The sequence below is a fragment of the Pongo pygmaeus genome, chromosome 11, assembly GCF_028885625.2.
Source record: "Pongo pygmaeus isolate AG05252 chromosome 11, NHGRI_mPonPyg2-v2.0_pri, whole genome shotgun sequence".
NCBI classification, from domain to species: Eukaryota; Metazoa; Chordata; class Mammalia; order Primates; family Hominidae; genus Pongo; species Pongo pygmaeus.
The window spans coordinates 68,842,537-68,856,212 of NC_072384.2; the positions used below are offsets into that span (position 1 = coordinate 68,842,537).

The 13,676-nt window shown below is 36.8% G+C and overlaps 1 protein-coding gene across 1 annotated transcript in view; it reads right to left on the bottom strand.

Moving 5' to 3' along the window:
- LRP2 (LDL receptor related protein 2) overlaps positions 1-13,676 on the bottom strand; it is a 231,935-nt gene that overhangs the window by 117,649 nt on the left and 100,610 nt on the right. Inside the window, exons 18-26 of the mRNA XM_054476935.2 lie at positions 12,491-12,616; positions 11,474-11,604; positions 8,797-8,934; positions 8,119-8,400; positions 6,223-6,462; positions 4,933-5,052; positions 4,488-4,604; positions 2,515-2,892; positions 1,054-1,302 (exon numbers count right to left, since the gene is read on the bottom strand). Coding sequence (XP_054332910.1) covers positions 1,054-1,302; positions 2,515-2,892; positions 4,488-4,604; positions 4,933-5,052; positions 6,223-6,462; positions 8,119-8,400; positions 8,797-8,934; positions 11,474-11,604; positions 12,491-12,616 — 1,781 coding nt within the window. The remainder of the gene's footprint in view (positions 1-1,053; positions 1,303-2,514; positions 2,893-4,487; positions 4,605-4,932; positions 5,053-6,222; positions 6,463-8,118; positions 8,401-8,796; positions 8,935-11,473; positions 11,605-12,490; positions 12,617-13,676) is intronic.

Consider the following 13,676-nt stretch of genomic DNA (forward strand, 5'->3'; position numbering starts at 1 on the left):
TTCTTAACCTTAATAGTTAGCTGGTTTTCATGAGTACTTAAAATAGACTCTTTCTTGGGTTATATTTAAATTTGTTTCTAAATACTAGTCTAGAGTAAATTATGCTTACATTCTTCCTTTTACTGTATTTATTTTTGTACTTTGTTTATCTTCCTTACTATTTAATAGATTGTAGGCTTCTGGATAGCAGGAATCATGTCTTAAATATTTCTGTTTTCTGAGGCCCTCAGCTATGGTAGAGAGTTCTAATTCTCCCAACACCCCCTCTCTTCTTTTTCTTTTTAGTAATAAAGCATGCCAAGTTTTAGCTTGGCACAGACCCTCCAGCCAGAGACATTTCTCTCCCTCCACTGAAGTTTGGAGTGACCACATGACTAAGTTCTGACCAATAGGATGTGAGTAGAAATTACGAATCAAATTTCAGGTCACATTCTAAAAAGGAAGCTGCTTGCCTTCCACTTTCTCTTTCCCTTTCCTACTTTCTAAGAGAAGCTAAAACCTGGAGCACTGGAACCCTTAATGTAAGCCACATGATGAGGATAACAGAGCAGACCCATGCCCTGGACAGTCTGACGTCCAGATTCCTACTACATGTAAAAGAAAGAAACTTCCTGTTTTTGTTTTAGCTTCCTCTATTTGGTCACTTTGAAAGTGGTCAAATCAATATCCTAATACATAGTAAAAATCACTTGCTTATAGCAGAAATTGAATTAATATTGGTTGAATTCAATTAAGCATTATATAAAGATGCTTCAATATAATATAGAAGTCATTTTAAATTATATAAAAGCCATTTGGTACTATTTTAAATACTCAAAAAATCATTGACTTGTATATGTTTTAACCTCTATTTTCCAAAATACACCAAGATTTTAATGTGTATTACCCCATTTAATCCTCACAAAAAAATTGAGGTTTAAAGAGATTGCATAATCTTTCCAGGATTCAAGTCGATCTAACTCCTAATCATCATTGTCAAATGCCTACATGTGCCATCTGATTTTAAGCTCTGGGATGTGCCGATAAACTGGCTAGGGTTAGTTCAGCAATTACCTGTAACTTTGCAAGTCCTCCCATCACTTTCTAACATGTAGCCTGTATCACATGAGCACCGGAAAGAACCTCTCATATTGTAACAGTGCTGGCTACAAGAGCCTGGAATATCACATTCATCTATGTCTTCACAGGTCTTAGAATCATTGGCAAGTAAGAATCCCAATGGACATAGGCATTTAGCCCCAAAGGGCTCTTGAACACACTCGTGAGTACAACCACCATTGAAATCTGAGCAGCTGTTCCCATCTAGAAAAAAGAAAGGGAATAATGAAAAAAGAAAATCAAGAATCTTTGCTTCTTTGATTCACTCTTATGCAATATTTATTATGCAGTCTCATGCCACCTTCAATATGATGCCCAGACAAGAGCTAAGTGCAGCATGCACTTGGGTGAGTTCCACAGGCTGTTCAGGGTTTGCTCTAATTTGCCTGAGGATTTACCATCTTTCATATCCATTGGAGTACGATCACCTTCTTCACTACAACCCAATAGTATAACTCCATTTAATGCAATGAGAACCCTTGGGAAAATATTGTTGACATCAAGGAAGAAAAGTGTTATTGATAGAGCATGCAAAGACACCTAAAATGGTTTCTCATTTTCTTCCTCTGAAATTCTACTGTCTATACAGAAATGGAAGATAGACAAACATTTAAGAGAAAAGACCAGAAAATCTATGAAGTGAACAAACCAAAGGGGAAAGGTCATTGAAACATTAGAGTACACAGATCCGATAACATATCATCATGCCTTACTTTCAGGGCCAAAATGAAAATGCCTAAAACCACCCTAAGACAGTTCACATGCCTGGGGATGCAAATGCCTTCTATTTCCATGTGTACTCTAACATATTTGTAAGAGTCATAACACAGAACATGCATTAGAAAGGGAAGTAAGTTAATATAATCAGGACATTTTCAGAACAAACACAACACATATGAAATCATAAGAATCTGAAATACTTCACAATCATACCTGGCTGGGGTTCATCTGAGAGTGAGCATTGATTAAAGAGGAAAGAAAGAAATGACAGTAATTAGGATTACATGCCAATCACAGCGCTTTAATCACAGCAACACAAATCCCTGGACTTCATTTTTTTGTGACAAGTTCTGATTGAAATTAGAAAATATTAAAGTTAGAAAACTTAATAAGCACATTACCAACAGAACCAAATTTAATTTGACAATCTAATGGCCTCAATTTAGTCTCATTTTTTGAAACAAAGACATAAAAAGAAGTAAAAACACATAACCAAGTACAAAGGATTTAATCAGAAAATTATCCAATGGTGATGTATTTGAATTCAATTATGGTTACCCCCTACACAGATGTGAACTCATAGAGGAACTGAAATCCTTCCTACAAAGCTACACAGTGACTGTGACAATGGTGATGCACACCAGGTTACTGTTCAGAATGAGTTTATGGCCAGTAAACTGTGGTCAGGAAACTTACTGCAAAGTGGGGACTCATCTGTCCCATTGGGGCAGTCAAAGATGCCATCACACACTACACTCAGATTCACACAGATGTTATGGCCAAGACACTGCCATTGCCAACTAGGACAGCGAAAGGGCTGAGTAGGGCAGTCTTTCTCATCACTCATATCCCCGCAGTCATTGTCCCGATCACAGAGCCATGCCCTGTGGATGCAGTTTCCATTATCACAGTGGAAATATGATGAAGGGCAAGTCTTGGGGACACAGGCATTGTGCTCATCAGATCCATAGAGGCAGTCTGGATGCCCATCACATTCCCAGAAGTTCGGGATGCAGATACCATCTTCTTGGCACTGAAATTCATCTGAGTGGCACATACCAGGAGGCCTGGTTGCTAGAAGGAAAACATGGGGGAAATTGGCTTGTGAATGTAATTTGTGATCCCTTTTATAGTCTAGACTCAGAGGAATTGATTTTGGATCCAATAGTAGGTTTATAGTAATGACTATGACCAAATTAATATTGAAGACTAAATGATATAGAGTCTTCTCCCACATCGTAGTACATAGAAATATTTCTGTGTGGCAACTAGCGGATCTCACAACAAACGAAGTACAAAAAGCACAACTGCTGACTAGCAGATGAGTACCTGTGTCAAAAGAACATTCTGTTTCCTTTTCCTGTGTTTCTAATGTTCTTCCAATTGCAGATTCAATAATACAGTTTATCTATCTTTCTATGAAATAATCACCAGAACATTACAATAGAGTTTAAACAGCTATGATTACTTTGAACTTCATGCGTTTAATATCATGTTTGGGTGTTATTATTTTCCCTCAGATGAACTATATCTAATGAAACCATCACACACTAAGTAAACTAAAGGTGATGGTAAATACTCAATTCTTTGCAAACTTTCCACTACTCATCAAGCAATCCTGGAGAGATAGGTAAGAACTGCTTCCCTATTTGACAGGGTTAAACCAAAACTCTCTACCAGAGATCTCACAAGGCAACAGCAAGCCAGCAGCGATTGACAGTTTAACCTCAGCTCAACACAGAATTTTATGTTTTTAATGTGAAACAGGAAAATTAGTTATTAGGAATTTCTAGATGTTGTGCAAACTATAAAGTATATAAGCATTTTATTTAACTTTTCTTTTTCATCCATGGCTTTACACACTACCTTTCTGACGCAGGAGAAGAATTCATGAAAACTTACTTTTTTTGGTCTAAAACACCATTGTTCAAACAAATGATCAACTCACTGATGAGTTTTTGCAAGTCTAAACTCCATTTAAAACAAAAAGTGGGCAAGTAACAAATCATGTGAGTATAGGTTTCCAGTCTGTGAAGATTATAGATCCATCAGAATTATATTGTATGAAGTCCTACTTGAATCCTCCAACTAGAAGAAATTTCTTTAATCTGAACCTCCATAGAATTTTATCTGTGCCATTTCTAAGACCCTTGTAACTGTCTATCTTGCTTAATTGTCTCTTGCCTTCTATAATCTCCATAGATAACATCTTAGCAGATGTTAAACACATAATAGCACAAATAATGAATTCATCAGAGTCAATACTAGATACAGCTCCATACCATTTCTACACCAAGATATGACCTCTCTACTGAAACTTAAAAGAAACCAGTAAAATATCTTTATATGGAGTAGAGCCTCAAAAGTTTAAACCTACCAACGTGGGAAGTCCTAAGAAAAACTAAAAGTGAAAACAAAAATATCTAAGAAATATTTAGCCCATCTAAGAGACTATTTGAAGTGTCCATTTATACAACCACTTGATTTGCTAATTACACGTTATATGGCAATGTCTACTCAATTTTACTGTATGTTCAATACTGCATTCCTTTGAGGATACTTTCCCCCAGTTTGTCTGAGTTAGGGAAAATGTGTGGCAATACCAATATCAAACTGGCAAAAATGAAATGGCCCCTTTGTCTGAAACATGCTGGGTATGTGTTACTTACGACAGCCTGCTTCATCCGAGTTGTCAGTGCAATCAAAAACACCATCACAACGATTTGTGACGCTAATACATTTATCCCCACTGGCACACTTGAATTGAGAGGCAGTACAGTTTAATACTAAGAATGAAAGAGAAAAGCATTAGAAATTAGCTCAGGGCTAAAATGACTAAACACTGAGATTTTTGTTTTTTGTTGTTATACTTTAAGTTCTGGAGTACATATGCAGAACGTGCAGGTTTGTTACATAGGTATACACGTGCCATGGTGGTTTGCTGCACCCATCAACCCATCATCTACATTAGGTATTTCTCCTAATGCCATCCCTCCTCTAGCTCCCCACCCCCCAGCAGTCCCTGGTGTGTGATGTTCCCCTCCCTGTGTCCATGTGTTAACACTGAGATTTTTCTAAATAGACACTGAATAAAAACAAAAGCAATGCACTTACCACAACCAACTTCATCAGATCCATCAACACAATCCTTGTCCCCATCACAGACAAAAGATAGGTCAATACATCGATGATTGGGGCAATTAAACTGACTAGGTTGGCATGTCCCTGTCGAATCTAATGTCATCCGAAAACAAAACCAACAAGTTTATTTCCTGTGCAACAAGTACCACAGCCAAACTAAAAATGGCTAAATAGCTACAGAAGTTATCTCAATTGTACATGGGTTCAAAATTCTTTCAAATCAGCCACACTACCAAAGTCAGCTAAGCAAAAGAACTCAAAACTAGGATAGGTTTTAGAATCGAGAATAAAAAGATTACAAGGCAGAGTCAGAAACTGTGATTACACCTTGGAAAATAGATCACATTTAGAAAGTGAGTATCATGTGCTTGGACTTGGACTACATTTCATGAATACTATGAAGTCCATGACTCTAGACCAAAGCCAAGCAATGGAGCCCAATTAGGCAACAAAACCAGCATGACCCACATGCCTAGTAGCAACAGTGTGTAGACAGACCCCCAAAACTGGATTTAAAAGTCTAAACAGAACAATTCTAAAAACCAGGGTCCTACCTTGCTGTTAAGACCATAGCCTTGGAGTCGGATGCAGTGGCTGGCCCCACCCACAACATGAAATTATATTAAATACAGACTTATAGGGTATGGAAGCTAGAAGGGATCTTAAAGCTCATCTATTCCAAACGATAGTGACTTGCCTAGTCAGGCAACCAGGACTAGAACTTAGCCCAGGGAATTTTGCTCCATCTTAAACTATTATTGAAGACATGAAATAAAACAACAAGCTAAAGAAAAGCAGAACTGGCAAGACGGAAAACAGGTGGATAAGATCAATGGAAATTTAAATTTTCTGTGCCTCTTTATTTTGATGTCTTTTTCCTTGTACCAAATGAAAAAGAAACATCAATAGCCAAAGGTCTGGATATGTCTATATGACTTTTAATATTGTTTTAAATATATAAATAGATAGCTGAGGGATTTTCACTTCTTCGATTCCTATCTGAATTGAAATGTTTGGCATCAGAGGCAGTCCTTGCTTTGCTTCCATAGAACTCAATACTTGTAGGTGGACTCTAAGCAGCCCATGTGCAGGCACATTCCTTTGTTCTTGTAACCTATTGATACAGAGATTGACAAGTGGAATAGAAGTACTAAAGAGACAATGAAAATTGCATGAGCCTTAGAGGAAAGAATGCAAGGCCGTTTGGTTGTTGAAGTCTATTTACAAGGCTGACCAACCAAGAGAAACCAGCTCAAAACTTACTGCAGTTCTTTTCATCAGATCCATCCCCACAATCATTGTCTGTGTCACAGACCCAGTTCTTTGAGATACACTGGTGATTATCACAGGTGTATTGGGTGTCAAGGCAGGAAGCAGGTGCGTGGGTGGGGCAGTTGTGCTCATCACTGCCATCCACACAGTCGTTGCGCTTGTCACAGCGCCAGTGTGCAGGAATGCACTCCCCATGGCCACAGGTGAATGCCGAAGATGAACAGGTATTATCTACAATAGTAACAAACTGGTCATGAAGACGTTTGTTTTTATAGCCTTTTAAACGAGTTCTTGCCTTGTAAAGGCTCAGTTCACCTTTTTTAATGGAGGCACTGTATGTAATAAAGAGAAATGTTCATCAAGTGATGTCATCATCATTAACATCATTATTGGCTGGCATTTATTTGGTATTTATCATAGAAAAGGTATTTTTCTAAGTTATGCACACACACACATCATATAAGTTCTCTTTAAATCCTCACAAGAATACTATAAAGTACATATAATTGTCTGCATTTTACAGATAAGGAAATTGAGGCTTTGAGAGATTTAGGAACCTGCCTATGATTCACGCTCTGGTTGGATTGACTCTAAAGCTCATCCTTAACTTTCAAGCTGTTACTTCCTCCAACCACAATTTCAAATTCAGACTATAGAAAGCTTGAAAATATGTCATATGAAAAGTGCAAATAGATAAAATATTAAGGTAAAATGTTGTGCTCCTAGAAACAAGAAGATAATATACAAAAAGATGAAAATTTAAGAAATTTCAGAAAAATGTACAAGTGAGCACTTTTTCAAATCTGTCACTCGTCTTTCTCTCCAAAAGAAAGGTTATTATTAGTATTAACTTTACCTTGATAGAGATTTCTGAGATTTCAACTGTCCTCTATCTTTTTTTTAATTTGAATGTAATACTTTTGCCTTCTGCAATAGTGTTTATTAGGCCCCAAACTATATAGACTAGATTACCATCAAAAGAAGAATATAAAGGTTAAGACCACCATTTCATTGTTAACTTATTTTACTCTAACATGGGGGAAAAGGAATATAACACATGAGATTTTCCAAAGGCTATGATTGCAAGTAGTTATTCCGTGATACTATTCTCTCGGTTGCTAAAGGTTAGGTCTAGTTTATTTTTGGTTTTTGTTGTTGTTGTTTGTTTGTTTGCTTATTTTTTTGAGGCAGGGCTTCACTCTGTTGCACAGGCTGAAGTACAGTGGCACAGTCTTGGCTAACTGCAGCCTCAACCTCCCCAGCTCAAACAACTCTCCCACCTCAGCCTCCCAAGTACAAATTTTTGTATTTTGCAAATTTTGTGAAAATGCAAAATACAAATTAGCTGGGTGTGGTGGCATGTGCCTGTAGTCCTAGATACTTGTAATTTTGTTTTTTTTGTATTTTATGATTTTGTATTTTGTAATAGTCCCAGCTATTTGTAATTTTATATTTTTTTGTAGAGATCGGGTTTCGTCATGTTTCCCAGGCTGGTCTCAAACTTCTGGACTTAAGCAGTCCTCCTGTCTCGGCCTCCCAAAGTGCTGGGATTACAGGCATGAGCCACCTTGCCTGGTCAGATCTAGTTTATTTCGATTTGACTTTTTGAGGAGTTTGCCAAGACATAATGACTGCATTGGTCCAAACAGCCAATGTCAAAGAAAAAAATTGTTGAAGATAGTCTAAATCAAGGCGAGAAACCATCCATAACATTATGAATGAAATTTCTTGCTTAGCTTCCTAAAAGCCTTCAAAGTACATGTTAAGAATCTGAAATTCTAAAAGATATTTTTCCCATATAAATAGCCCAAGCTTTTATTTATTTTCTTTAAAGCCCACCTCTACTCTATTCATCCCAGGAAATATCGCCAGTGCATAGCTACTTACTAAGTGTGCCACATAGTTGTTCATCACTGTTATCATGACAATCATCGACTCCATCACAGCGATAGTAATTGGGCACACATCTGCCATTTTTACAGGGGAAGGAAAATAAGCCACACTGCTCCGTGGGTGGTTCATTGGTTGGGTCCCCCTCGCATGTCAAGTGATTGGAAGCCAGCCTCATTCCATAAGGGCACCCACACACTCGCTGGAAATTTGGCACCGGGAAGCAGAAGTGGCTGCAGTCACCGTTAGGATGTGTGGGTTGATTACAGGCGTTAGAACCTGCAAAAGCAAAGCCCCGAGGGAGTCAGTCATGTACATTTTCACTAGGTGGGTCACAGGTTTGATTTGTGAAGGAAAACAAACGGGACAAAACATTTTTCAGACCCAATACTAAAAAGTAGCTTCCTCTTGGAAATCAACCTGCCAAATACAACACTGCATTTAGGTACAGAAAAGTCCCAAAATGTGTTTTTCCTGACAACATGTTTAAGGCTAGCAGCATTGAACAGAGATTTCAAGTCTTACACTCTTAGATTACGTGAACGACAAGAATATAAAACTACCAGGAGCTAGACCTTTAAGTAATAAATACTTAAAGGGAACAGGAGCCACTATAACAAATAAATAAACTCATACAAAAAAAATAAAAATAAAAAACTGGGCAATCTCACTCACCAGTCTGGATGTTGACATCATACGATTTCAAATGCAGTATGTAAGCAATGCCACTTCGGATGACTGTCATTTCTCCGCCATCTGCTTTCCTGACTCGAATAATGGCACCCAGTCTCCAGTCAGTAAAAAACAAATGCTCTGAAAAGAAACACGGGTAGATTAGTATTTTCAGTCACAGCTAGCTTATAAATAAATCACTTGAGAAAATGCAATAGGCTTGAAATGCTTCTTGCAAATATGATCATCTCCCCCATAAATATCTGTAATATGTTTCTCTAACCATTTTCCATGACTTGTTACTCCCTAGTAATGCTCTGTGGAAGTCTATATGTTGATAATACCAGGGTTCAGGTTCAGGCAAGCACATATGGAGTTTTATGATGGCATTTAGTAGCAATTGGATTTAGTTCTGCATAGGTAATAGTGAAAATAAGAATTGGAGAATTCTTCTACAGAGCACTAAACGAGGCCTCATAGGTCTGCGCCCGCTAAAGCACTCACCTGCTGAGTGCTCTTAGGCAAATACTACACTGTGTGAAGGAGACAGTCTGAATCATTCCTGAGATCCTTCCCAGGTCAAACAGTTCATATTCTATGTTTTAATGAGAGCGCTTAAATTGTATTTTTTTTCCCTTGACTTAAATAAGAAGCTGTTGAGAAGGAAAAGTACAGGTCTAGCCCAAAAAAGGAACTTTCAGTGTATGTTTGAGGCTCAATAAAAATCTCAGCACAAGTGTGCATTCACCTACAACCACACTACTAATGTTCCATGATGCTCAGAATGGTAAGAGAGAGGCGACGTAAGATTCTAAACAACAAAAATTTAATCATGTTCACTTTACACTAACTACTACAGCAGGAAAATAAACATATATTTTTAAAAGAAAGAATTGCATCAACGTGGATTTTCTCTTTAATGATAGTTTAACTAGAAAACCCTAATTAATCAGAAAATGCTTAAGATGTCATAAATTTTATTTGACCAATTTCCTTATCTGTGGTCTAATCAATGACAATCAGTCATTGGACTCCCTAAATCTTTCTAGAGACTGGCAATCCCAGTCCCACTACTAACAAAGGCATCCTAATACTTAAATAAGTAAGGAGTTCAATAAATCTTTTAGTTCTGTGTGGTGCACAATCAAGAAGATCTAGCCCTTTAGTAAAAAGGTGCACAATTTCTATGGTGTTGCACAACAAAAGAACTTTCCAAAAGAAATTCACAATAAACGGCAATGTTCAAAGAAATAAATAATTATTGCTATTTTGGGAATGTTGTGTTGTCCTCATGGGTATGTATTCAAATTTTTTTCATACTGATGAAACCAAAAGATACTAAAACTACATTTTCTTGAATCCCAAAACATCCCAGCCCAGAGCAGAGAAAATTCAACATTTTTATAACGTTTCTATGTGACAGCAAATAGCATGTGTCTGACATCACTAGTGAAAAGGGAGTAAATGGATGGCAGCGGCGGGAGGGGGACGGGAGGAGTATTTATAATTAACTCATCAAAAATCTCATGAGCATTTTTTAAATACCACACACTCCTCCACAGATAAACAGACAGCAGGACAAGATATGCAATATACTTACTAACTATTCATTCCACACATACATTCTATGCATGTGAGAAAGTCTTTGATTTATAGTGAGTGTCTAGTCTTTTCAAGCACTGTGTTAATTATTCAAAGTAGGAGGTTTCAACCAGGGACACAACTAGCATATACACAGGGCTTTTGGTAGACTTAAACAAAACATGACCCCTCTAACTGGAGTAATCGTGGTTTGTCAAACAGACCCAGGATAGATTTCAGTCTCTCCTCACCCTCTTGGCCTGGCATTTTTATGCAGTGCACAAGCTATACAACCATTCACAGAGCTCCTGTTTTCAAGACTAAGCAAACCACCTGTTTCATGGTACCAGGCTACATTCTTATTCCCAGCAACTCAACTCACAACAGCATGCCTGCATGCAAATGGGATGCTGAGAAGACAGGCAAGCATTGGCTGTGCTCATTGTGACTGTAGTTCTAGAATTCATGCTTCCCAGCAATCTTCACTAGTAGCATGAAATTATTTGGAAAGGTTGACAAAAAAAAATCATGTCTTGCTGTTCTTCATAAAGCATAACCTAACACTTCTATAAAACAAAGATGATGTCAGTTCTCCAACATTTTGAATAAAAAAGTTGCAAAGTCATTCAGTCAACATATAGTTGATGAATACGTGTAATCGTTTTTTCCACAAGGATTTCTAATGAGATTCTTACAAACACTGGAGAATAATGAAATGCTACAAGGATAACTATAAACAGCACTTGCTGTTTTATTCTTGAAAATGAAGGCAGTAATTTACTGTTTCCTCATGTGATACTTGCATAACTAAGTACTTGGGATGTTGAATTGTATAATACATGTTATCTACAAAGTGCTGTACCCATATACATTGTCAACATTATATGAATATATACAAAACAAAAATCACACTCTAAAAATGAAATACACCATCAACAAATCAAATGTTTTGTCTATATATAATAGCACCATTTTAAATTTTTTCATTTTAAAGTGGCCAGCTTTTCTGGGATTGTGAGAACGCCACATGAGGATGAGTTTACTATTATAACTTGCAATGTATAAAAACAATGCATACTTTTATTGCTTTAAAACATACCTCCAAAGATGGCAAGTCCAAATGGATGTGTCATCTGCTCTATATGGCCCAGTCTTCTTCTGCCTAAACCATCAAAGGTGCTGTGCTCGATTCTATCAAAATAGGCATCTACCCAGTACAATCGTGAAGCACTAAAATAATAAAATATTTAGTTATCTCTTATCCAAAAACTATCAGAGCACCCTTTACACAAAGGGCATTCAAAAACAGTAGGGTCAGTTGACACATTTATTAAACAAAGTTTTTAAAATTTAAATTATATTCATTAAAAATTTAATAGTTTTATGTCCCCAAGAAAGAGACAGCTACTTTTCATGCAGTGGCTTTCAATCAATTGTCTTAGAAAACTTAAAATGTTGCTATCTTTGAGCCAGAAATTTTATTTTCTCCTTGTGAAATCAACAAGTTAAGAAAAACATTGGTAGTAATCTATGTTTAAAAGGTTAAATAGATTTCTTCCCTTTTTTCTCCCATAAGTTACTTTGGCATTTCATCTTTATAAGCTTATTTACTCTATTCCTTTTCCTATATTCCTAGATAGATCACCAATTTCTTGAGAACCATAGTTTATACTTTTAAAGTTCTCCCAAAGTGCATGTAAGCAAATGTGCATTTGTTGATTAATTGACTCCAAAGATTTCCTAAACTCAAGATTCTCCCTGTAAGAAATTACACACTGCCTACAGTTCATCAAATCTGTACCCTACTTTAAATGTGGCTTGGGACCCACCTCCCCCATCTTGAGTTTCCACTAAATCTTGTCATTCAGCTTTCTCTAGTAATTTTCTCAGAATACTCATGAATTTATTAGTTTTCACCCCACCAGTAGCTGGCCAACTATGTTTATGTTCTTTGTGTTCTTGTTCAATATCCTTCTCCCATCACCAGTTAATTATTTAAAATTCCGCGAGGGCAAGCAGTACCAGTTTCCTTACTCCATCATATCACCCAACCTGCCTCATTATGTGTTCTGCAGTAAAAGGGAACTAAGTATCAGGGATGATGATTCCTACTTACGCCCAGTCGATGGCCAAGCCATTGGGCCATCCAAGAGTAGTGTTTATTACAGGCAAGAGGTGAGATCCGTCACTCCATGCTCTCATAATTTTAGCAGGACGGAACCAATCAGTGAAGAATAGATACCTAGAAAAAGCAGTAGTAAATCAAGGCTGTTAACACTGGGACAAACTACATGACTTCCACAGATTTAGAACAAACAGAGATTCTCCAGATACTGCAATTAATTTTGTTTTCTTTATATGCTATTGAGCTTAACATACTTAGTGTATAACTCACATAATTATCAGTTAAAATTTAGTTATCAACATGTAACCAAAGTCACAAATACAAATGGCATTTGAGTGGGCACTGAGAGAAGAGAACCACTGTCTTAGAGTTTAGGAACTAAAACTATTGTCACCCAACATATTCTCTAACAAGACACAATTCAGGTTACCTATTAAATATTCCACATTACTAAAATAAAATAATAAACAATGAGCAGAGGAAGAAAACAGATTTCAATCTCTTTCTCTCTGGATTAAACATTCAGGATCCTCTAGTCATTCTTCCATAAGGAATTGATAAATTTGCAGGAAACCATTCATCTCAGATGAAGAAAGCATCCAAATCAATGCAATGCAAACAGTATCTGACCCAAGGCATTTTTTTAATATTCTAAAGAGTGGGAAAAACATAAGTCTAGAGACAAAAAACAAAACAAAACAAAATCACCTTTTTCTCTTTTATGGGATCCAGAGGAATCAAAATTAGTCTTTTCCAAAATGTAACTTTCTGAAATGTAACTACTTCATATCATTTTAAATGAAAGAGTCATCAGGAAAGGAATTCAACAGTTTTTCAAAACCAAAGGCCAAAAGTTTGAGTTAAGACAAATTCATTAAAAAAATAAACTGTTTAACTCGCTATAGGGCAATGAAATTTCTTATCAATAATAACATCAGTTTTAAAATGTGTTTCTTTTATTATCTTACAGAGAGAAAAGTAAAGCAGACACTCTAGACGCGGCAAACAGACTTTTTTAGGCACACAGGCATTCCAGTCAGACAGGTCTGGAATTTGAATACTGACTGTTGCCTAATAGCTGCGGGCTCTTTCACAAGTCACTTTATCTCACTGCGCCTTAGATTCATTCTCTCTAAAATGGGTATTTACGCATACCTCCTTCACAAACTAGCTTTGG